At 35.5% G+C, this 26,844-nt stretch overlaps 1 protein-coding gene across 2 annotated transcripts in view; it reads right to left on the bottom strand.

Moving 5' to 3' along the window:
* The window catches only part of Trim33 (tripartite motif containing 33), a 74,274-nt gene that overhangs the window by 15,349 nt on the left and 32,081 nt on the right, over positions 1–26,844 (bottom strand). For both annotated transcript variants that reach the window (XM_051199407.1, XM_051199408.1), the window contains exons 5-12: positions 22,085–22,201; positions 18,311–18,425; positions 15,673–15,819; positions 15,281–15,398; positions 11,527–11,801; positions 10,604–10,768; positions 6,895–7,092; positions 843–975 (exon numbers count right to left, since the gene is read on the bottom strand). In XM_051199407.1, the coding sequence (XP_051055364.1) occupies positions 843–975; positions 6,895–7,092; positions 10,604–10,768; positions 11,527–11,801; positions 15,281–15,398; positions 15,673–15,819; positions 18,311–18,425; positions 22,085–22,201 (1,268 nt within the window). The remainder of the gene's footprint in view (positions 1–842; positions 976–6,894; positions 7,093–10,603; positions 10,769–11,526; positions 11,802–15,280; positions 15,399–15,672; positions 15,820–18,310; positions 18,426–22,084; positions 22,202–26,844) is intronic.

Here is a 26,844-nt window from a genome sequence, read left to right as displayed (position 1 = left end):
GGTTTTTCAATTTTACTAAACAAATTTTCATTATTTTAAACTTTTGAGTTGAAATTTAATAACTCAACTCATCATCCACACTATAAAACATAGGAGACATAAAAAGTTAATGCACTCCAAACCCACCAAAGAATGAGAAAAGTATAGCTGGACGCTTTAGTGTTGTCAAAAGACAGGATATAGGTATGTTCTGTACCAGTCTAGCTAGCTAAAGACAGTCAACCTTATTTAAACATAATGCATATGCCATGGTGGTGGCAGCACACACCTTTAGTCCCACTACTTGGGAGGCAAAGGATGGTGGACCTTTGATAATTCGAAGCCAGCCTGTTCTACAAGGGAGCTCCAGGACACCCATGGCTACACACAAAGAAACCCTCTCTCAAAAAACAAAACCACTATATATGTATTCGTATTTTAAAAACCACCTAGAAAAGTCAACAGACCTTGAGAAAAGCAAATTATCCATCACAATCCAAGTAAGCCTCATTTAACCAGGTGAAGCCCTTGAAAAGTTGGAACAATTGCTTTCAGTCTGTTACTGACTTTGATTCTGGACACTAGACTGCAGAGTAAGTAACTCTTCTGAGTCTCCAGCTTGCTAAAATGCCCTGCAGATTTTGGACTTGCCATTACTCAGAAAAATAATCAGGAGAGCCAAATTCCTTATTCTCTTCTATCCTTCCTACCACATCATGTGTGTAAAGTGTACATACATATGATGTACCTCCACATGCACCTCCCTCTTGAGGTTGTTTTTACCTGATACAGATACCAGGAGACAGCCCTCACTCCTCCACCCTTGCCTGAAGGTGTTAGAGCAATATCCCTGTTTGTTTTACCTGAAGATCCAGGTGATAACGCAGAGGGTCCTGGGGAAGGATTCATGGTACTTGTAGGCTGTGGGGGTAGATGACTGCCTGAGATATATCTACTCAGTAGATTATCTAAACTACTTGAGCCAGCATCTTCCAACTAAAAAAAGATAAAAATAATTTGCTTTGATTAAACTGAGAATGAATAAATTAATGTCACTGTTTGTACTCACTTTACTATAACAGATTATACAATATTGTTCAGTCTGTTGCTTCCTTAGGCTCTCCTGAGAACAAACTCAGTATAAAGTTCATGTTACTGATCCTGTAATTTATATAACAGCTACCCAGCTGCTAAGACAAGCTTAATAATCCATTAAGCCCCATATAACTACAAAAATAGTTATAACATACTAACAGTGCACTTTGACTTTTCAAAATTGCTAGAGTGCTCTTGACCTCAGACTCCCTTCCTCTTTTACTGCCCCATCAGAATCATTCAAACAAAGACTACATCAGCACCCAGCCTGGCCAAGGCACATCACTGTATACAAAACAAAGAGAAAGCAGAGAATCTGAACTCATTTCATATTTAGAGGTAGTAGGATAAGGTCAGAGAATAAAGCATTGCAACTTTGGAACAGTTCTCCAAAAAATTATCAGTTCCCTGTCTTAAAATAAGCCATCTATCCTGCAGAATGTGATGCTTCAATGAGAAAATATTTACATAAGTAAAATGACACTATTAAAATTATCTGAAAATCCACAATATCCCCCAAAAAATGTCAAATTATTATTGCTTATCTTCTTGCTTATTCTATTTATTCCCACACTTCAATCTGTTCTCCAGACAAAGGTCAAATTATGTCTTATGCCAATCTATTTCTGACTGAAGGAAAAACTATGTACTTACTGCCTGCTTTCATTTCTCCCTAAAAGTGAAATAATTTTTATAGCAATAAAACAAATGACGGCAGTGGTGGCTCACACATTTAATCCCAGCACTTGGGAGGCAGAGGCAAGAGGATCTCTGTGAGCAAGGCCAGCCTGTTCTACAGAGGGATTTCCAGAACAGTCAGGGCTACACAGAGAAACTCTGTCTGAAAAAAACAAAAGTGAATAGATACAAGAACAAACAAACCAAACAAAGCAGAACTGGAAACTAAGAATAGAGCAGGACATAATACAATCACAGGCAGGGAGGCTCCTCCTAACATCACAATTTCCCAAAGTTCTAAATAAATCCCAAGCCAGTCTAAGGTGAGAAGACTGAACTATAGAGAATAAAAAGTAATAGTTCTTTCTGCCTATTCTGCAGCCAAGCCAGTCTAAGGTGAGAAGACTGAACTATAGAGAATAAAAAGTAATAGTTCTTTCTGCCTATTCTGCAGATATAGCTATTGGCTAAACACCCATTTATAAGCTATAACTATAGGAGAATCCCTTGCTGCAATTCAAGTTAACTAGATATAATCACTTAAGAAGGGAGCTCTTTTGTTGTTTATTATAAAATTCATTATTATTTTAATGAGTGTGAGTGTTTTTCCTACATTTATGTACAGGATGTGTGCGTCTGAAGAGGTCAGATGATGGCATTGCAACTCTGGAACTAGAGTTATAGGCAGTGGAGAACCACCATGTATGTACTGGAAATTGAACTTGAGTACTCTGTAGGAGCAGCTAGTACTCTCAGCCATCTATCCAGGCCCAGACAGAGTGATGCATACCGCATAAAAACAAACTGGGAAAATGACAGCCCTATTCTACTCCTTTAATATTTTCAATCTACAGTTTTTATCTCTAGGTAAACAGGTGACCCTAAAGTTGAATGAGTCAACAGGTGAGGCAAGCGTGGACACGAATACAATCATCAAGAAATGGACTTAAAGTCATCTCATGGGCTAGATGTTAGGGAAGCAGAGGTGGCAAGACTATCTCTTTGAGTTCAAGACCAACCTGATCCATATAGAAAATTCCATTGTAGCCAAAGTGATGCAGTGAGACCCTATCTCAAAATAATTAATTTAAAATCCATCTAACTGGAAAAACATAACTGCATGGGTGTGACCTAAGTTCTATAAATAATTTGTGGTGTAAAAACAAAGGCAACATAAAAGAAAAATGCAGACCTCTCACAGAAATAAAACGAATACCTTAAGAGATAGGTGAAAATCAAACTAGTGTAATGGTGCACAATATAATCTTGCACCCATTCCTGAGCAGGAGAATCACAAGTTTGAGGCCAGTCAAGGTTACTTGGTGAGGCCTTCTCAAAAAAACAAAAAAACAAAAAACAAAGGGAAGGAGGAAGAAGAAAGAAAAGGGAAGGGAGAATTAAATCACAACAATGTCATCTTACCTACCAGACTGGCAAAGATGAAGACTGATTAAATCCAGTATCAGAAAAAGCAAGAGCAGAAATGGATACTCTGATGGATAAACTGGTAGGATTAAGGATGAATGTAACTGGTACTTGCCAACCATGCCTACCATGCTACCTCAGTTCAATCTCTAGCACCATCAAATGGACAAATAAATGATCAAAAGACCAAGTTAGTCCAATGGTAGCTGTATGTGACTGGTCCTGAAACTACTGGACTCTTTCTTTTTCCAAGTGGTCGTTGTATTTTATATTCCCACCAACAGTGTGTGAGGAACCTAATTCCTCTACTTTCTCACCAATAGAATGGTTAATATGTAACGTTTCAGTCATTATTTCCATAGTGACTAATAATGATTTTTCAAATAAACAGATGTCAGTTTTTTTAACTTAATTTTTTAAAAAAGATTTATTTGTTTATGAATGTTTGCTGCATGTGTGTATGCATACTACATACATGCCTGGAGCCCAACAAAATTAAGAATCATGTTGTTTTAAAAACAAGAAAGCTGGGGCTGGAGAGATAGCTCTGCAGTTAAGAGCACTGACTGTTCTTTCCAGAGGACCTGGGTTCAATTCCCAGCACCCACACAGAGGCTTACAACTGTCTGTAACTCTAGTTCCAGGGGATCTAATTTCTTCACACCAATGCACATAAAATAAAGGTTAAATAAATTAAAAAGAAAAAAGAAAAAAAAAAAGCAAGAAAGCTATAGGTATTGACAAAAAAAAAAAGGGGGGGGGGATATTTTCACTTAAAAACAAACACATCACCACCACCTATAATGGTTTACTTTTATAAAGTCTACAGAGGCCTTTTAAACTTAAAACGGATGAGGAAAAAAAGGAAAAAAAAAAAAAAAATCAGAGTATTCTTCCCAGCCCTCCTTACATACCATGAAGCCCTTCAAATACAAGGCCCTTGCTGAACATAGGATGAAATTAAAACCCCTTCATACAACTTACAAAGGTCTTATGCACCCGCTTCCTATGTCTCAAGACTCATTCCATGCCATTCCTGCCTCCTTTTCCTTTCCTTACTAGCCTTACTTTTGATCTTCAAAAGCCCCTTTCTACCTCATTGAGCTTTGAAATTCTGTGCCTTTTACCTTATACAATTTATTGCTAACAATTCCTTTCCTAATTCTTACTCATACTACAGATTTCAAGGAAGTTTAACACCTTACTAGATTTACCTTGTGCCTTCCCTTTTAAGGAACAATTAAGGGCTACACAGAGAACCCTGTCTCAAAAACCAAACCAAAATAAAACAAACAGAAAGCACAAACACTAGCTCACTTTACTATACTGTCTGCTGTATTACAACCAAATGACTCATGCCTTGTTGCTTTTGCACACATAATCCTACCTGCCTGGAGTTGCTGCCTCGAATACCTGAGATTCTTACCCTTTAAATCCACATTGAAGCTGATTTAATATAAAATTTAATTTCCAGCCAGGTGTGGTGGCACACGCCTTTAATCCTATCACTCAGGAGGTAGAGGCAGGCTATCTATGTGAGTTCGAGAACAGCCTGGCCTACAGAGTGAGTACCAGGCTCCAAAAGCTACACAGAAAAACTCTGTCTTGAAAAATCTCTAAAACCAAAAACAAATAATAATAATAATAATAATAATTAAAAAAAAAACCACAAACCTGACTTCCACAGGGAGACTTGAAATGTTCTTCTGCTCTTCTACTGACAACCTTATTTATATCCAAATGAAGAAATAACTTCATGTTTTGAACATGACAAGAAAACGATATTTCTATTACATGAGAAAATCTTTGAGGTCAAAGACTACTTCTCTTTGATCTTTAGACAACCAGTACTTAGAGACTAATATGTTCTAATACTAGGCAATATTAGAACATTGCCTAATACCACCTAACGTTTGGCAAGTTCCCAAATATTGGAAGAAAATGATCCATGTTTGCAGGAACATGTTGCCTTTAAACCTTAGTATATTGAAATTCTGACCTTGAACATAATAAAAACTATTTTACCCCAACCAATCATAAGGAAAAAGGCCCAAGCGCATGCGCATACACATGCACAATAATTTATTCTTTAAAAATACTTGTTTACTGTGTGTTCGCCTGCATCAGTATAGATGGTTGTAATCCACCATGTGGTTCCTGACTATCGAAATCAGGACTTTGAGCCATCTCTCCAGCCCATAATTTAATTTTTTAAGTGCTTACTTTATTACTTTTTGTGTTATCTAATTGTCAAAATTATAAGTAACATCTTAGGGAAAATGGTATATGTTAGTAAATCCTAACCAATTCCATTTCATCTATCTCTCCAACATTTTATTATTTCTCAGAAGTACTTTTCATGTCTTCAAGCCATTGTTAATAGTATTTTCCATCTAAAACAAAATCCTTATGCTGACAACCAGACCATATACTCAGTTATTTTCTGGACTGTACAAAAATAGGTAAATCTGAGACTTCATCTCTATATATTAAATTTAGTACTTATAATATTCATTTACAATGACTACTATTAATGCTAGATTTTCTATATGTAAATTCTTAATTTAGCCTAATATCAGTTCCATTACATTATTTATTACAATATCATTATATATGTGACTGCCACAGATCAAATCAGTGCTTTGGAACATATGACTATACTGTGCTTTATACTAGTCTTCTAAATTCCTGTTGCTTAATGATGCCATTCACAATACTAAGCCAGTATTCATGCCTGTGATGCTGCTGATACAAACAAACCTGCCACGTGACAAATTATATAAAAATACAGTAGAATCACATACAACACATAAAAAATAATGAAAATAACAACTATTATTGATGTATGTATTTACTACACTATTTTTTTAAAAATAACTTTGAAGTTATAAAATCATCATTTAAAACTCTTACATAGCCAGGCATTGGTGGCTAATGCCTTCAATCCTGGCTCAGGAATCAGAAGAATCAAATGATCTCAGTGACTTTGAGGACAGCCAGAAAATACACAGTAAGAACCTGTCTGAACAAAACAAAAAGGTCCTACTATTTCAGCAACTTCACTGTTCGTTGATGTCATGGAAACCCCCAACTCTAAAAGTCATACAATAAGGGAAATAACAGTATAATCCTCAAAGACTATTTATAAGGGCTAAAAGAAATGAGAAACCTTAGAGAGCACATTGTGATTCATCTTCCCCTTTTGACCATCATTTCCTCCCTTTTACTATTCCCCCAACGTGCTTGATATCTGCTTGATATCTAAACCTTTCAACATAAACCTTTCTCTGCTCAAATGGTTTGCATGAGTGTTGGACTACCTTTACTTATAGATCTAAAAGAAGAGTAACAAAAGATGAGACCCCACTTTGATCGAGGCTCCAAATTCATATCCTAAGCATATTATTTAATTGAGGTTTTACCCTTTTAGAAAGTAACTAAAAAGTATGAAGAATTAGCAATATAAACAGAGCTAATATTGGTCCAGTACTGTACTTAATTAGATAGACTCTTAACAAAGAGTACATAGCTTCTTCTAACTTTAAGACACAGAGGAAAACTAGCTTCAGCATAGGTACATTAAACTTTACATATGTAACCTTTACTCTTCAGAAGGTTTAAGGAAATTACTGGTCCTGAGACTAAACAAAATCTGAAATACTATCTTCTTCAGTTAAGTACAAGATTTTAAATGATTCATTTAATGTAAATACAAACCTGTATAGGTGGAATATCAGGCAACGATGGAAGGTTTTCTGGATTGGTGACTGAGGGAATTAGTTCTATCGCTGTAACAGATGGGCTAGTAGGACCTCTATTTGCATTTGCCATAGTTGCTGTGGTAGGGCTTGTTGGGTTGATTGGGTTGTGTGCTGATACAACAGGAAAGGGTCCAGCATGCCCTGGGTTTGAGTGCTGTTTAAGAAAGAAGGTATTATTATTATGTACTCTGCCACCTTAAAACTATCTTTAATGTATCCTTTCCAAACTAAAAGTATCTGAACTGATCCTGGAGCCTCTCAAACTTATACAAGAGAATAGTTTGAATTAGTCTTTTCATTTTTCATTCATTTCTATGTGCTATCTAGGGTAAAACAGATTTGCAAACAATTGTCAACCTGCAAGCCTACTGATAATACTCTTCAGAACAAGGATATTTAAAGATGATGTGGAAGCTACCAGGTCTGCAAATAGCCTGCCATGGAAGGCACAGTTCTGAAGATACTACTCTTCTTTGATCTTTAATCAAACTACAAAATGTAACAATATGGTAGAAAAATGATGAATTTCAGAAAGAAACTATGACATTGATTCCTGACTCTAATACTGTGAAGTCTTCACAGTATTATGAAGTCACATAATCTCAGTAATTGTGATGTTGTAGATAAATAATCCCTCAATGGTTTCATTAAGAAGGTCATTACAAGGATTAGTTAAGGTAACACATGTGAAGGTCTTAGGAAGTAAGTTACTACATATATATTATGAAATCATTTAAATATTTAAAAACTAAAAATGCTGACAGTGACTTCTAAAGTGAAAGCCCAAAACCTAATAGCTAGTTAGTCTGATTCTTTGTATTCTTTCAAATATTAAACATTGGTTTTCACAATACTTGAAAACAACCCAAGAACTAAAGAATACATGGGTATCTCAATAGTATAAGGAAAATAGTATCTTCAGTCTTCCTAGGAAGTATTTTAGAAACACATTTGCCTAACACTGTATCATGCATGGTCTTTTCACAACTGCCCTTCCCCTACTTGACAAAGTAATGATATATTGCTAACCAATATAGGAAAAAAACAAAATCAAATAGTAAATTAAACAAAGGCACAATTGAAGGAGGACTTGGGTATTAAAGTTTCAAAAAAGTGAAAAATATTTTTGTAATAAAACTGCTATTCTCCAAATGGAGTATTACATAAAAACAAAACTCAATAAAAATCAATTATTCTAACAATAAATGATAGTAAAAATACAGCTGAAGAGGTAAAAAAGACTACACTTAAGAAATATATAAAGAATTTTATATCATTTGATTATTACCATTTTTTAAAAAAGAATTGTTTATGTGTATGAGTGTCTGCATGTAAGTTATGTGCACCACATGTATGTAATGCCCAGAGAGGTCAGTAGAGGGCATCAGATACCTTGGAAATGGAATTACAGTTTGAGAAGCCATGTGGGTGCTGGGAACCAAAACAAGGTAAGTCCCCTGCAAGAGTAGAAATACTCTTAACTGCTTGGCCATCTCTCCAATCTCATCTGCTTAGTCTTAAACCATATAAACATATTTGGTTCCATAACTATATGCAAATAATACAATAATAACTTTTCAACAGAAGGTGTTAAATCTTATTAAGAGCCCTTGTTATCATTCAATTTAACTAAATATTTTGGTTAAAATATCTTTTTGCAGAAAATTACCAAAAAAGCTTACCTATCAGACATATACAAAGAAGATAAAATTTTGTGGAAGCAGTAAAAGTGAAATTCATATCCAAGGAGAATATTCTGTAAATTCTTCTTCTTTTTATTTTTTTTACAAATATTTACTTATTTTTATGTATTATGAGTGCTCTCCCAGCATGTATGTCTATGCACCACATGAACTGTGAGATGAATGCCAAAACTTATCAGATCTCCTAAAAGTGGTATGACTCATTATGTGGGTGCTAGGAATCGAATCTAGAAGGGCAGCCTGTGTTCTAACCACTGAGTCATTTCTCCAGCCCTACTTTCTCTCTCTCTCTCTCTCTCTCTCTCTCTCTCTCTCTCTCTCTCTCTCTCTCTCTCTCTCTGTGTGTGTGTGTGTGTGTGTGTGTGTGTAGGTCAGAGGCTGAAGTTTCTGAAGAACAAGTTCAGGTTATCAGTGGCAAGTGACTTTAACTGCTGAGTCATCTTACATCCCACTTTTGGTTTTCAAGTCAATATTTACAATATGCTAGAACATTTTTGCCACTTACAAATGCATAAAGGTTTTGAATACAAGGTAAGCATTTTTTACAAATCTTTCTGGGTGTAATTTTGGTCAAAAAGCTAGGGAATTATTACTCTAAGTGTTTAAAATGTAGACTGAAGAAGTAGACTTAGTGGAACTCTACCCTAGTCTTTCCTTTGGAAATTATCTGATTCTATTTAAGATGTATTAGTTTCTGTGTATGTGTGTATGCCTGACTGAATTTAAACATATCACATGTATAGAAGAGAGGGTAATGGATTCCTGGAACTGGAGGTTACTGTTAATTGTAAGTTGCCATGTGAGTACTAGTAACTAAATCCTTTGCAGAAGGAGTAAGGAAGCGCTAATAGAATCAAATTGTAGCCTCCTAAAATTCTAGCTCAGTGGTTATGTCTCAAAATCTGCTATAGTAAGACCACCATTGCAGTTTAAATTAAGAGCATTTACAGCATAATTGTTTAATTTTTGAGACAAGATCTCTATAGACAAGCCTGGCTTTCAATTCATGCTACTTCTACTCTATCTTGAGTCCTAAGATTACGGGTGAGCACTACCATACAGCCCAAAGAATGTTTATGTTTTGAGAAAACATTCAATGACTTTAAAAAAATAAATGAATACTATTTTAACTTGACTGTTTAAAAACACTTCATTTTATGATCATAACTCATGAATAGTTCATACTATGTTGATGTAATTATACAATTTATTTGTAGAACTGGAGTTACAGATGGTTTTGAGCTGTAAGGTGAGTCCTAAAAACCCAATGTAGGTCCTCTGTAAAAGTAGAAAATGTCTCTAACCACTGTGCCTTTTCTCCATCTCTATCTAAGACAATTTGGCTTTTTGAGACAAGGTCTTGTGAAGCATAGACTGACCTTGATTTTCTATGAAGCGAAGGGTAACTTAAACTTCTGACCCTCCTACCTCTACTTCTCTACCTTGGGATTATAGTCATAGCTACTAGTCAAAGCTGGCTTAATTTTTTTGGCCAGGGCTTCAAGCATTCTACAACTGGGCTAACACATACTAATTTTCAAGATTAAGCATATATATATTCTATAAAAAAAAGTATATAAACACATAACAACATACAGCTAGCCCTACTACAAAGAAATTTTTATGCAATCAGTATCAAAATGTCATGATAAAAAGCACAATAAAAATATCAGAAAATTAAAGCTCTAACCTTGATGTTCAGAATTATCATTTGTAACTAAAATTAAATCAAAAGTTCCTTGTTTTTCACTCTAGAAAATGAGTTTAGTTATACAAGAATATCTTATATTATGCCATAAGCTTAAAGAGACAAATTTTCATGTGTATGTATATTTTCTGGGACAAGCAGATATAAAATAAATTATCAAAAGTATCAAAGACCCACACCAATAGTAATTATGAAAAATAATGTCTTTTAGTTTTAAAATTGTATGACTCTTACAAATGTAACTCTAGGCATACTTGTCTTTGTAGGTGTGGCTGCATCATGGAATACTGAGGGCCGCTGTGCCTGGGTATCCCTGGTATTCTGGCAGCATTCTGAGCCAGTCTCATTTGATGGGCTTGAAATGCTCCACAGTTCATGTTGCCTCTTTGCATTGTTTGCACACTGATCAATCTTGGAGGCTATAAAAAATAGAAAATACAATTCATATTTTCCCCCACTTTATTTAGGTTTGTTTTTCAAGGCAGGGTTTGTCTGTGTAGCTCTGGTTGTACTGGAATCCATTCTGTAGATCAGGCTGGCCTTGAACTCAGAGATCCACCTGCCTCTACCTCCCGGGTACTGGGATTAAAGGTGTATACCACCACACCCAGTTCATATTTCTACAAATGTACTTTTCAATCATAAAATGTTAAAGTAAAAGTAATTCAATTAAGCCAGAATAATATAAAGCAAATAGAACACAGCATATTCTCTTTTCCACCCCAACATTTATGTAAGACTAGTAATTATTAAAAAAGTTGGTGACTCTATCCACCCTTTGAGGGAGGAAGGGAGGATATTAATTCATCTCATCATGGAATTAACACCATTGATTGCGAAGTAGTAAATGATAAAAGACCAAATGCCTAAAGAATACAACAACTCTTAAAAACAATCTAGTTCTTTAGCTCACAATTGTGTGTGTGGGTGAGGGGGGGGGAGAGAAAAAGAGAGAGAGAGAGAGAGAGAGAGAGAGAGAGTGAGTCAGGGTGGGGGGTATGGTATATAGAGGCAAAAATGTCACTGCTTCCCATGTTCTTATGTAACACCTATATTCTTTAACTATGAACTTTGAACACCAACTAGTAACTCTAAATGTGTAATTCAGATACACAGAATGAAGTGTAGCTGCATCATCTTTTTAGTTTCTATCAATATGGGAGGAACACATGCTTACCTGTTGTTGTAACATCTGTGGGGCTGTCTGTCTCGGATGCTGCTGTGTTGTTGTTGTTGTTGTTGGTATAGGAGCTGGTGGTTGCTGCATTCTCATCTGTTGTAACTGCTGATGTTTTTGTGCATACACTTGTTGCTGCATGTGCTGGAGTCGAAGCTGTGCTAAATTAATCTGTCCAGGGGTTTTACTAATGTGGTTTGTACCTGGAGGAACTTGCCCAACTACAACATTGGGAGTATAACCAGAAGATGGCTTACTCTCTATTACTAGATTACCTGAGGGTTTAAAAAAAAAAAAAAAAAATAAGAAAAATTTACAAATAATTAACTAAATTGCCCACTTGAAAGATGAATCACTATCTTTTCCTCCTCCTGACAATTAGCACCTCAGAACATCCAACAGCAAAGCACAGATGAGCACTGGTTTAAAAATGGTAGTTAGAAACTAAGTAAAATTCCAAAGTCCCTTGAAACCTCCCCAAAATAAGCTCATTATTCAATATACACTATCTGTTCTTACATCTGTGTGGATGTGACATGTGTGTGTGCATGTGCATTTTTTGTATGTGGATGGTTGTGGGCATGCACAACAGTGTACATGTGGAGGTCAGAGGACAACCTTTGGTGTCAGTCCTCACCTTTCCAGCTAGTTTGAGGCACGGTGTCTTTGCTGCTGCATAACCCAGGCTAGCTGGCTGGAGACTGAAAGAGACATTATTAGAGGAAAGATCTAGTCTGTCTGAATCAATTGACTCATGATGGTTGCTAAACTGATTCTGTTTTCTTCATTTTCTGTATGAGTGTTTTGACTGCATATGTCTGTGCACCAGAAGAGGGTATCATATCCCTTGGAACTGAAGTAACAGACAGCTGTAAGTTGCCTGGAATCAAACCTGTGTCCTCTGAAAGGGCAGCTAATGCTCTTAACCACACTGAGTTAGGCTCTATCTTCCCATATGGTTTCCAATTGCCAATGTTAAAAGTAAAATAATATCCTGCTAGCAAATAATTTTCTATTGAAATTCTGAATGCTTTAAATCATTTATGCCCTTAAGGTGGTCATTTCCTTTCCTTTTTATACAGTCATTGCTTTCTGAGAATAGAGGCTAAGTTTAAGGTACATGTTGGCAGGCCACAAAAAAAATGTTACAATGAAGGATTTTTTTTTCCAACTTTTTGAAAATGTAGAAACACACATACACACACTCACTCTCTTGGCTAGTGAGCCAAAAAATGGTGATTTTTCTAGTGTTCTTGTCTGCCACTCGACAACTGATAAGCTAGATTTAGGATAGGATAAGAAGGTAGATTACAGTATCTACTTATAAACTATTTTAGCAATTATTAGCTTTAGACAATTTACATCGATATAGATTCTTATATATTGATACATATGTAAAATTATTTTTGTCACACTGTATGTATGTTTCTACTTCTGCTTAAGATATTTTGTAGATTCAGCATGACATGTTGGGTTGTACTGCAGCTTCCATGATGAAATTTTTAAATTTTTCCCCCTCTTTTTTATTTTTACTTTTTTTGTTTGTTTGTTTGTTTGTTTGTTTCATTTTCTTCCTTTTTTCTCTTGAGTTTTGTTTTATTTCAGGGGAATTTAGGGATGTTGGACAGATGGGAAGAGATGAACGGGATCAAGACACATGATATAAAAAACACAAAATAAATAAAAACAAACATGAAACAGAAATTTTTTAAAAAAAGATACTTTGTATATTGATATAAGTATATCTGTGTCATAATGCACTATAAATTTCTACCTCTAAGGTATTTTATATATTGTTACAATTACCAGGTCATTGTCTTCATACTTCACATCTTTTTAAAGATTGTTTATTTTTATTATGTAGAACTTTAGTTTTTAAGCTATATTGATTATTAAGAACTATAGGTCATATTTATGTTAATTAGGTTTTCTAGATGCACAGAGATGTACTCTGCATAGATAGGTGATTTTCAAATACTTCAAAGACCTACATAATATGGCATTTAAATGTTTTAATAATTTAGAATTCACAACTGCTCATGGCAGCACTAAGCTATTCCTGGGAGAATGACAGGCACCAGAAACACTCCATAAGGAAATTGTTTTCTTCTTGGCAAAACTGGCCTATCAGGCAAGTAACTGCCCTTGCCTCAACTGCTGAGAGTAAGCACGGACAATCAGGATACAAGGAAAAAGTGACTGCCGAGCCTTGCCAAGACAGGATAGGACAGTATTTCAAATTTTGTTCTTCTGAAATTGGTTTGTCAGATATTCTATGCCTAGAGTCCAAAAGCTGGTTGCCCCAATGTTGCAGAGAGACTTTGAGAGAAACCAGCCAGCTGTTTCTGCCATTTCTTGCATCTTTTGGAAGGTGCTTCCTTGCACATCCTGTTTATTCAGGTAATATTATTTTCCTTCTCAGGTCTTTGATGGGAATGAAGACTAGATAGTCACAATTACTATCCTTTCATATCTTAGCTGAGGTATATTAGGTACAAGACTTAGATTCTTCAGGACAGGACAGCTATTGCAATAATCTGTTATTTGCCAATTACCTATAGCCTGGACATTTAGTATGTGTTTCTTGCTTGATGTTGTTCTTCTTGGTTATAGTTCCACTTTTGTTATTACCTCTTTGTTCACCTGGCCAATAGTGATAATTGTTCTTATTGTATATAATTTTGTATTAGATTTAGAACCTTAGAGAAAAGAGGTAAGTGTCCTGGGAACTCATTCCACCTATTGCCTTGGGATACCAGCCCTAGGGTATGGGCTTGTCTGCTATATGACAACTGATAAGCTGGAGGGGAAAGTTCTCTCACTCTTGTTTGGCATGGTCAGAGACCAAGCAGCCAAGAGGTGTCATGGTTGGTGCTCCTGATCCCTGGGCAGAAAGGCTGGATGAAGGCAGTGGGTTCAGCGGTAGCATCTGCTTTGTTCAGTAACTGTGAATGTATCTTTTCATTGTACCCTTTAATAAATTGATTATTCTAATTCTATGGTTCTCACTTCATCTTTTCTTTCAATTACCCAAAGAATGCCTTATTTTAAATAGTGCAATTCAAATGATTATTTTGAAAGTGAAAACAATCCAATGGATGGCAGATTTCATTGAGTCATTTTGTTTGTTCCATTTTATTTTACTTTGAAGAGACAGGATCTTACTGAGGCTCAAGTGATCCTCCTGCCTCAGTCTCCTTAAGTAACTAAAATTAAAACATGCACCACTTGCTTGGCTTTTTAGTTCTCAAGTTTTTGTGCTTGTTCTGCTTTCGTCTTTACTATCTACCCATACAACTTTCATGGTCTTTAGGCGATCAATGTGGAACAATAAAAACCAAGTTTACTTCCTTATCCCGTGAAAGAGTGCCTTTTGTCTAGCGCTCCTTGGGATGTGACTATAGAACACTTCCTCCATAGCACCACTCGACATAATCAGTAAAGAGCTAAGAATTGCGCAGAGAATAATCATTTCTTTATGAAATAATCAGTGTTAGTTTTGAAAATGAAGGCTACAAATAGACCACTCTACAATGACTGAAGAGTAGAGAGTACACACAGGGTACAAGAGGCCAGTCTTCTAGCCCTACCACCGACAGCAAAAATCAGCCTACAACTAAAGTTTCTTTTCCAACGTAGCACATTTCTTATGTCATTCACACCTAAAAATTTAAAATTTTTATCTAGAATTTACTTTAATGTCCTCTCTTTTCAACTTAATAGTCCAAATCACAACCATGAAATGACTTCTCACCTAAATTCACTACATTTTTGGCCCAGAAGGTGGGATCACAATGGAAACGGATTGCTCCATTGGCAGCAGGAACAGGATCACATCGTGCTTTCAAAATATGACGTAACTGAAAAGTAATCTTCAAGGAAAAAAAATTCACATTAGTCTTGAGATTAAATGTAGTTCAAGCTATCCTTGAACTCACAATTCTCTTGCCTCAATCTCCCAAGTGCTGGCTGGAATTACAGTTATATGCCACCAAGCTCAGCTACTCTGTATCTTTATATACAGATGGTTACAACAGCCAAAATGCATACTTATACTCTAACAGGTTTTTCTAATTATAATATAAACATTCTACGCTTATAAATAATAGGTCCATTAAGTAAAAATGAAGATACTATGTTTCTCACCAGACGCTTGCTATACAGTAGTGCCGTGCTGCTGCCACTTGCAATGGCCCAGTTTGTAAAGTTCATAACATGCTTCACCTGCCGGGAAAGGCCCGTGATATCATTCTGCTGCTGCAGTAGCTTCATCTGTCTTTCTTTTGTGACATTCTGAAATAGAACAAGAGCCTCACTGAAGAATTTAAAACATACAGAGATAACTATATTTCCTTCAAAAAAATGGTAGAAGGGAAGCTTATAATTATTTGATGAGTCTATGAACAATCAGAAGGAAAGTAACAAGAGTGGGACTAAACACACCTGCTCTAAATGAATACATTCATTCAGAACATCAGCAATAGTTCATGGCTTTTCTTTCATCAAATAATAACTGTGTAAAACAGTGTCTTCCTACTTTTAGGTAATCCAACAGAATGAGCTGACCTTGAAGAATCATTTTTATATAATCTTAACTATACTTTGTGGTTTAAAGAAAATACTGAGTTACTATTGCCACCTAGTGGTATAGCTTGAGGACAAGGTTAAAATTTCTCAAAACAAAAGGAAAAATGACTAATTCCAGAGGTCTAAAGGTGAAATTTGGTAAACTGATACAACAAAGTTCATAAAGAGAAGCCAGTTTCAAGAAAATGCTGCAAGAAGAATAAACTACTCAAAAGAAACCACTACCCAAGAAAGCATGGGCAATGTTCTATGTCTCGCCAAAAATAATCTATCTACTTCTTTCTTAACCATTTTCTCTCCCCAAATTATTCAACTTCATTTACTAAGGAGTATTTTTCAAAAGGGAACATTTATAATATAAATAGATAAACCTGTTCAACAAACAGAATGTTGATCTACAGCCTCATTAGAAACCATCAATTCTGTCAGGCAGTGGTGGTGTATACCTTTGATCTAATACTCAGGAGGCAGAAGCAGGCAGATCTCTGTGGGTTCTGGGTTCAAGGTCAGCCTGGTCTACAGAACAAGTTCTAGAACAGCCATAGCTACACAAAGAAACCACCTCAAAAATATCAAAATCAAAAACCAAATAAGAAAAAAAAAAAAAAAAAATTTCAAGTCTTTAACAAAGGTTCGGAAAACTCTATTGTATTATACAAGAAATAGCTATTTTAAAAATTAACATGTTCATTATTGAATATTTATCAGAAATATTCTTATAAACTTTAGTCTTGAGATGCATTTTTAAATTTTAAAGCTCTTGAATTTAAAATGACCACTTTTAGATATATGGATAAAACGTATTTATAATATATTAAAATGTATCAAAAATAGCTACTATTAACCGCTCTGAATTGATATGATTATTCTAAAGAAAAAAAATCTATTACAGTTAAGACTCACTGACTACATGTGCAATAAGAGGCTCCAAACCTTAATGGTATGTTCAAGATTTTTAATATCACTATTGTTCAATGCAAAATGTATTCAAAAGACAAAAATACAGTTATTTTATTCACAACACTTCTTTATGTGCATATAACTTCCTGTCTCATATCTTTAAAGGGGTCTATGGATCAATGAAATAGAAACAGCCCTCTAAGGATAATTTAATGTTTATCTGTTAATTCAACTTCTTTAAAATCCACATTTGGACAGGCAGTGATGGCACATGCCTTTACTTTAATCTCACCACTTGGAAAGCAGAGGCAGGCGTATTTCTGTGAGTTCAAGGCCAGCCTAGTCTAGAGAGAGTTCTAGGACAGCCAAGGCCACACAGAGAAACTCAGCCTAAATAAATAAGTAAGTAAGTAAATTCACATTTCAGATTTTCTCAGAACATGAGAACACATCAACTTTGGGCAGTAAAGGTTTAGATTAAAACTTAATTTGAGGACAGACAAGTAGTGGCACTCGCCTTTAATCCCAGCACTCAGGAGGCAGAGGCAGGCAGATCTCTGAGTTCCCAGCCAGTCTGATCTACAGAGCAAGTTCAAGGTCAGCCAGGGCTACACAAAGAAACCCTGTCTGAAAAAAACCAAAACACACAAAAAAACTTCATTTGGATTTCAAAACTATAACAGATTCTCAGAAAATTCGTAACCACATATAAATCTCAAAATATGAAACACAAATAAAAATACTATAAAATTAGTAATTAAGTTCAAAATGTAGAATGTTTTTGGCAAATTACAAAAGTACATAAAATGGCTCAAACATAAGCCCAACTGCATTTATATAAAGAATTTAAATGGAGGCCTCTTACAGAAGGGAAGAAAAGAAATTCAAAGCGACTACTTTGTCTCCTTCACATCATGCTTTAGTAATTTATTCCTAAGACGTTAAGTATCACTATTACCTATCTAGTTATATGGCTTTAAAAAATAGCGAGAAAAGATGTTTTCTGTCAGATACATCGGTACATACCTTTAATACTAACACTTGGAGACAGAGATTGGCTCTATAGGTTCAAGACTAACACAAAGTGGAGCAAAAATAAAAATCAAAGTGCTATTAAAATTGACTATAAAGTAGCTAAACATAAAAAGTTCTCTTTCCCAGTAGTACCAATCCTGGGTCCTCAGGAAAATACTGCAAGGAAGAATACCTTCCAACCCATTTAGAAAGAGCTTTCAATAAACATTGAGAACAGCTGAAGAGCAAGAGAAGCAGTTTTTGTATTTTGGCTTTACCATACCTCTAGCTGCTGTAAGAGAGATTTTCCTTTTTTATTAATTTCATTGATAAGGGTGAAAATGGCCACCTTAATTTCTTGTTCTACTCGTTTGTTCGTCTCATTTACTTCTTTAATCCTGAATAAGAGAAAAACATCATTAGGTTATCTACTTGACTTATTTCTGAGTCATCCAACTAGGCACTTTTCTAAGTAATTAAAGTTCAATATTTGTCAAAATGTACAACTTATGTTGCAGCAGCCCTAACCATTTAATTAGATTCAAACAAGTCATACAAAGAATGAATTCAATATTTAGTAATTTAAAATAAGCTCATAAAGGCCAGTTTATTCACCTGTAGGACATCATCAAATTATTGTGGCATGAATGTGACACACAAATACCTAACACTTTTGACTGTCAATCAAATTTGCTATATATATTGTATAATCCTTTTTAATTCCATTTAAAATGCTTTCTGCAAAGAAAATACAAAAGAATTATCACAATGAATAGTTACAACCCTTTGGAAGAGCAGGAATTTAACTTACAAGCATCTACTTTCATTTCCAACTTTATCACTTCAAATGTGGCTTCTAATTAAGAATGTTTCAATGTTTCCCCTCAAACTTGCTTTACATTATAGAAGAAAAAAAAAAAAAAAAGCTTATTAGTAATTGGGGGTAGGGACCCTGCTACCAGTGACCCATGACCTCTTTTATTGCTAAGAATGTGTTTTATCCCCCAAAGATTAAGAAACAACCCATTTCTAAAAATAGCTCCTACATAAAATAAATATGTCCATCTATTACAATTAAATCTGTTAATGTTTTGGTTACGACTATTAAGTGTTGGACTGCTTTCATATTTATAAAATGAGAAGCAAACACTTTTATTAATGTAAGTGAAATGTCAACATCTGACCATAATATCTAGTCTTTATGTATTCTACCTTTGTATAGTCTTTCATTAGCCAAATACACATACAATTTAAACACACTCTCAGCAACATAATGCAATTTTTTCTCTTTTGCCTGTAAATCACTACTTGTTTACTTATTTGCAGTGTGTGTGTGTGTGTGTGTGTGTGTGTGTGTGTGTGTATTGGAGTCAGGGTTTCTCTGTGGCTTTGGAGGCTGTCCTGGAACTAGCTCTTGTAGACTAGGCTGGTCTTGAACTCTCAGAGGTCTACCTGCCTCTGCCTCCAGAGTGCTGGGATTAAAGGCAAGGTGTGCACCACCACTGCCCTGCTTATTTGCAAATTTTATTGAATTCTATTCTTATTAAAGTAAACAATAAAAAATAAAGTTCCTACTAGGCAGTGGTGGCACACACCTTTAATACCAGTGCTTGGGAGGCAGAGGCAAGATGATCTTTTCAAGTTTCTAAGCCAGCTTGATCTACAAAGTGAGTTCCAAGACAGTCAGAACTGTTATATGGGGGAAGGGGCGCCACACAAATATAGAGCAGTGGTTAGGAGGTTATAACTTTTTTTTTTTTTTTTTTTTTTTTTTTAATGAGAGGATCCAGGTTTTGATTCCCAGAACCCACATGACAATTCACAACTGTTTGTAACACCAATTTGAGGGGAGCCAACACCTGGTGTCTTCAAGCCCCAAGCATACAGTGGTACAGATATACACACAGGAAAAACACACATACATGTGTTTGTGTGTAATAAATAAGTTTTTAAAATAGTGTGGGCTAGAGACGGCTCTGTGATTAAAAAGCACTTGCTACTCTTGCAGAGAACCTGGGTTCATTTCCAGTACCCACCAGGTGGTTCATAACCACCTCTAACTCCAGTTCCAGAAGATTCTAATCACTTCTTCTGCCTCTGTGGGCCCAAATTGGTGCATGTGCACATAAACAAGAGAGATATTTTTAAAAGTATTTTTAAATGTAAATATGTTAAGACTTTAAAATAATAGGGAGGGGAGTTGTGCAGAAAATACTAATTAAAAAGAACTTGCTGCAGAGTTAAAGACTGAAGTTCAGATCACAGTACCCACTTAATAAGCAGGACTCACAGGTTCTGGGCACCAATCCTAGATCCTCTGGAAGCGCACTAAGTACTCAACTGCTGTGCATCTCTCTAGTTTTGTCTCTTCTTTTGGTTTCATTGAAGATGAAAAGTTGTTTCATATATGAACCATCACTTTTATTCATTCAAATATTTAATACTGTGTATATTTTATGTCATTTTATCATCACAAACTAATGATTTTAATATTCAAGACAAAGTTTCAATATCATTGAGTCTATACAATTAACTCCAATCTAATCCTATTCATGCTCTTAGGAATTCCCAGGTTTCAAGTGTTCCAGTTCTAAGTATGTTTTTCCAATGACAAAAGTCCTAACCTTACTAATTTTTCCTCTTTACAATTTATTACCACTTTTCCTTATAAATAACCTAGCTTGTTTATAAATATACCTAAGCTAGCCCTGTAGACCCAAACCTGCAGATCTTCATGATACAGGGCAACAACAGGATATCTAAGGAGTCCCAGTGAGGGCCCAGCATCAATAGTGTAGCAGAAACCAGAGGCGTTGAACACTTGCAAGTAAAAAATACATGGATAACAGGGTTTACTGCATGACTCACTGTGTAACACTATAGCTCCCATGACAAGATTGATTTTTCCGTTTTTTTATTTCTTGTTTAGATTTTATTTTATTTTATTTTGGGGGGGAGGTTGCAAGGGCAGAGGGTGGGTATGAAGAGACAGGGAAATGAAAAGGACTGAGACACATGTGAAAGACACTAATAAAAAAATAAAAACAAAGTTAAAAATCTTAAATACAAAAATTTAGATAAAATAAATGTACCTACATAGAATAATTATAAAATAATCAGGGTCACAGTCATGGCAATGATAAAAGTAACAGCTGCTGGGTGCTTAAGATATCAAAATCTGTATTATAGATTCACCTTTTAATAATGCTAGCAAGATAAGTAGTTTTACTGTGCAGTTTTTGTTTTTGGTTTGGAAGGGGGTTGTGGCAGGGTTTTTCTGTAGCTTTGGACCTGCCCAGGAACTCTGTAGACCAGTGTGACCTTGAACACACAGAGATCTGCCTGCTTCTGCCTGAGTGCTGGGATTAAAGGCGAGTGCCACCACTGCCCGGCTAAAGAGGTAGTTTTGAATGCTTGTTTAATGGGAAAATAAATTTGTTCACTACTGTGGGTTTTGTTGTACTGTGTTGTTATGTTTGCATACATATGTGTAGGTGAGAGCACAGCGTAGAGGTCAACAGATGCTGGACGCCCAGTTATATCACTTCCCCCCTAATTTCCTTGAGATGGTCTCTCACTGAGCCTGGGTCTTGGCTGGTGGGCAGCAAGACCCAATCATTCTCCTGTTTCTAACTTTCACTGCTCTGGGCTTATGGCAGGTGTATAGCCACACTCAGCTTTCCGTATGGGTTCTCATGTTTACACATCAAAAATTCTTAGTCACTAAAGCTTTACCCACTATCAATACTCTCTTTGTATCTTCCATACAATCTATTTTAATTTTACAATTCAGTTCTCTTCATATTAACTTGCTTTTCAAAGTTCAAAGCTTAAATACACTGAAGTCTTATTAATTATAAAAAGTCAATGATGTGACCTAAAAATTTTTAATGTTTTTGGTAGACTTTGTTTAATTAAATACATCAAGCTAAATTTTATCATTTTGCCTATTAAAAATTATATCTTCTACAAATGTTTAATGTAATAGGAAAACAAAATTAATCTAGATGGATTCTTCCTTAACAATCCTTACAGCAATTTTTTATTCAAGACTTACCTATTCTGCACTTGTGTAGCTGCAAAATGAACATAATTCTTCTTTTCAAGAAGCTTAGCCAACAGATTTTCAATTGCACCTTTCTGATTCTGAAAAGCTTCTTCCAAAAACTGATACCTTGAAACAAACAAACAAAAACTATATTCAAATCAGAAAACTTATAATTAACATTAAGGAAATAACAGTTACATACATGAGTCAATCTTGAAGTAATTCTATCTGTGGCTGGTCACTACAAAGGCAACTAAATGGCAGGCAATCCAATACTGTCTGGAAAAGCCACTATGAAAGAAAAAATTTCCTCAGAAAACTATGAGTACTCTTACTAATAACAGAGTTTTACTTGAGAGTTCTACTTTTTAATCCAAATATCTGAATTAGGTGCATACAATTAAAATCATAAAATACAACACACTATACAAATACTATCAAAATCACTAAAGTTCCAAAATAGCTGCTACCAGGCTGTGTTTGTCTTCTTAATGACTGAATTCTGTTAGTGAATTCACATACTAGGCAAGTACTCTGAAACTGATCTACACCCACAGACCTAATTAAGCATTTTAAAATAGTTTGCATCTGATTTACTATCTACTATGTTTTATGAGGCTTTCCAAAGAAATTTTATCAAATAAAGACAATGAAATATCCAGCAATGATTGATATATCCTCAAATTTTCCAATTTTTAACATGAGATATATAGATTTAATGTTCAGGTCCAGAACCCTTGGCTAACAGGATGCTAGAATAGTTTTATTTCAATTTTACAAATTATTCATTAAATGAACAAATTAATTCTGATATGCTTTTGACTATGATGTTGTTCAGTGTACTTTCCATTTAAGACCCATATGGCTCACAGTATAGTAATAAGTAGGCACAAATATGCACTGACATCACTGTGGCAAGATATAATCTGTACTAAAAATCTACAGTCTAAAAATGGCTTCAAGAATAGGGAAGCTTCACAGAGAAGTCCTGAACTTAGCACAGGAATGTTTAGTACATTACTAACTACATTTTCAACAGGGTCAAAAAATATACAAAATGTCAGAACATAAAACCTAATTTAAAATAAGCTAATTTAAAATCAACGGCTAGATATACTATTTCAGTTTGTTTGTTTCGTTTTGTTTTCTATGCAATAAGTAGCCCCTGAAGAATGCTAAGCAGAATATGAAAATTTAGGTTACTCTAGGAAGATCATCCAACAGAAATATAAAACTAAAACCAGCATAAAACCTATATGAGACAGCATGAGTAGTTTAAATTCTAAGATAGAAGCGAAGCAAAAGATCAAGGTACTTTTGCTGGCTGACATAGCCAAACCAGCTAAAAAGTACTGCTTTTTATGGGATCATATGTTTTAGTGATGTGAGAGGTCACTGTTAAGCCCATTGGTATGTACAACGGTGGCATGAAAGTTACAGGGGTAACTAATTATTTGAGGTTAGATTTAAGGTCTGGTCCACAGAATGGAATCTGAGCCCGCTACTATAAATCTGGCCAAAAGCTAAAGAAGTTGTCAAACTGTCTTCTAAATATTTATATTCAGACCCATAGATTGGACCCCTGTTCTCAGCCCTAACCAGAGAAGCTTCTCTCTGCAATACCCAGCAAACTGGTCAAAGTTCTGAGAATAACTCTCCACTGAGTGGTCAGTCCTGAATGGGACACCTGTATCAACATTACCACTCCACCATCCCACCCTTGCCCCAGCTGAGATAGAATCACAGAAGGGCTTAAGAACAGCAAGATCAATCAATATTCTACAACAGACAGCACTAACTTGACTGAGTGGGTAATAAGAAAAAAAGGGGGAAACAAAAAAAAAAAAAAAAAAAAAAATTGGGAGTTCAATTCCCAGCAACCACATGGTGGTTTACAACCATCTGTAATGAGATCTAGTGGTGCCCTCTTGTGTGTGCAGTCAGACCATTGCATTCATAGTAAGTAAGCAAATAAATAAATAAACAAGCATTGGCCAGGTGGTGGTGACACATACCTTTAATCCCAGTACTTAGGACGCAGAGGCAGGCAGACCTCTGTGAGTTGAGGCCAGCCTGGTCTACAAGAGCTAGTTCCAGGACAGATTCCAAAGCTACAGAGAAAGAAACACTGTGCGTAATATTAGGGGTATTGAGGATGTAGGCATGTGGGGGGATGGGGGTGGAGAAGTGATTTCTGGGAGGAGAGTAGGAACTGGGTTACATACTATCAAGATGCACTGTTTACATATATCAAATTATCAAAGAATAAATACAAGATATTCTACTGGGGAGAAGGGAGAGAAAGAGTGTTGAATGCCTAACCCAATCAGAGCCAGTTCTTCTTCCCCTACAGCCTGAACACTTGAGGCTCATGAAGAACTCCCATCAATCCTCTGGAGATTTTGAGGTCAGTCTGGACTACAAAGTGAGGTCTATACCATCTTGAGATAAAGTAGGAGGACCCTGTCTCCAAAAAGCAAAAAGGGAGGAAAAGATAGGTCAGCAAGGATGAGGAAATTAAGATACTAAAAAATTACAGTTGTGTATTTGGAGAGTCAAGAACTGAAATGAGTAAGAAAACTTTGAACTTAGAGGTATTTGTCTTCAGTGAGTGTCTGAGCTAAAATATTTAAATAAAATTACATAAAAGAACACTTGCTACCAAAAAGAGAAATTTTTTAGTAGTGGGATTTAAGAAAGGAAGAATGGAGAACAATATAAAGGAAAGTGAACCCCAGACCTGCAAGAGGGAGAGGCAGAAGACCAAGCTTGGCTTCCGGAGACCACTTCAAAAAGAAATAAAACAAAATAAAGTATGGATATCTGTACTAGAAAATAGCTAGTAAGGTGCTAACTTTAACTTTTTCTTTCTTTCTTTCTTTTCTTTTCTTTCTTTTTTTTTTTTTTTTTTTTTTTTTTTTTTTTGAGACAGGGTGTCTCTGTATTGCTTTAAAGCCTGTCCTGGAAGTAGCTCTGTAGACCAGGCTGCCCTCAAACTCACAAAGATCTGCCTCCCTCTGCCTTCTGAGTGCTGGGATTAAAGGTGTGTGCCACCAACTTCCAAACTTAAACTTTTAATGTGATAAAATATACAAGAAAATCTATATAATAAAATATACTACCTTTTTAAAGAGTCCAATGTTCATCCAGCATATTAATTCCAACAACTGACTACTATTTCTCAATACAAAGAATGGGTACAAGTAGAGCTGTGTATGTGCACGTGTGTGCGTGCGTGCATGTGTGTTAGGGAGGGAGATCACTTAACATGGTACAAAAATATTACATTGCCTTTCTTGGATAAGATAAGAAAAATTTTTTGAGTAAAGGGATGTTATGAAGCTTCCCATTCATAAGAAAGTTTTTTTGAGTAAAGGGAGATTATGAATCTTCCCGTTCAATTTTTAACTGATTCTAAGGGACTGATTAATCTATACTTTCCCTCTCAATAGCCACTGTACATGGAAAGAAATTTGGCACAGATATTTTTATTAGCTGTATTAAGCATACAGTGGGAAGCAGCTTAGAAATTCAATCCACAGATAGCATGAACAAAGAATTAGAAATTATTCTATGTCTAGCCTTAAACATGTAACATTCTTGAAGTTTCTCTTCTGTACTTTTTTTTGTTTTGTTTTTTGAGATAGGGTTCCTCTGCGTAACAGCTCTGGCTGTCCTGGAACTAGCTCTTTAGACCAGGCTGGCCTGAAACTCACAGAGGTCTGCCTGCTTCCCTCCCAAGTGCTAGGATTAAAAGTGCTAGGATTAAAGGTGTGCACCATCACCACCCAGCTGTGCTGAATTATTCTGTAAAGTTACAGAACTTCTGAAGTGAAAAATACTAAAAATACTCCAATGCTACAAAGAAACCCTGTCTCAAAAATACAAAAAAGTAAAACATTTAAATAGATATTAATTCAATAGAATTACATATCATCCAAAAGCCATCAGTAAGACAAAAGAATAAAGAAGTACAGATGATTAAAGAAGTACAGCTTTAAGGGCCAAAGAAGAAAGATTTACAGATCTAATAAGGAAAAGTAAGTCAAGAGAACAAAACAAAAGGAGATGTGTAGTTAAATGATAGGGTACATGTTTAGCATATGCAACGTCCTAGCTTTAATAAGTAGGACCACAAAAGACAAACAGTATGCTTAGACATGTAACATAAGGAAGTACTTCAATTAAAGAGAATGGGGACATTTGTAAATCAGAACTATATATAACTGGGTTTTTTTTTAGAAAATTACATAACAACTAACATAACACACAGCCTCTAGCTCATCTGTAGTGCAACATATAACATAGCTAAAGGCTCACATTCTTGATGTCTGGGATAACCTCATAAAAATCAGAACAAGGAGAGAGAAGAGATATAAGGAATATACAAAAAGTACATGGCCAAAGTGGGTACATGTCTTGAATTGTAGCATTTCAAAAACTAATACAGAAAAATCTTGAGTTCAAAGCCAGCATGGGCTACATACTATGTTCTAGGCCATCCCAGGCTATATACAAGACCTGTCTCAAGAAACAAAAAGAAACAAACAACTTTTCCCCCCTTCAAACATTATTGAAACTACATGCTAGAAATCAGGCACGCTATTGTTTCTCTTTAGTGTAAGAATTTAGGGGGGAAGACAAAAAATTTAAGCCAAACTAAAGGGGGGGAGGAGTGGTAATAATACTATGGGGGGGGGGAGTGAAGTCTTTCAATACTCTTGGCCACACTTAATATATGATACAACTTAGATGTGATTTCTGGAAAT

The sequence above is a fragment of the Phodopus roborovskii genome, unplaced genomic scaffold (assembly GCF_943737965.1).
Source record: "Phodopus roborovskii unplaced genomic scaffold, PHOROB, whole genome shotgun sequence".
NCBI classification, from domain to species: Eukaryota; Metazoa; Chordata; class Mammalia; order Rodentia; family Cricetidae; genus Phodopus; species Phodopus roborovskii.
Note: the sequence above shows the minus strand (reverse complement) of the source record. Positions and strands in the feature narration are given on the sequence as shown.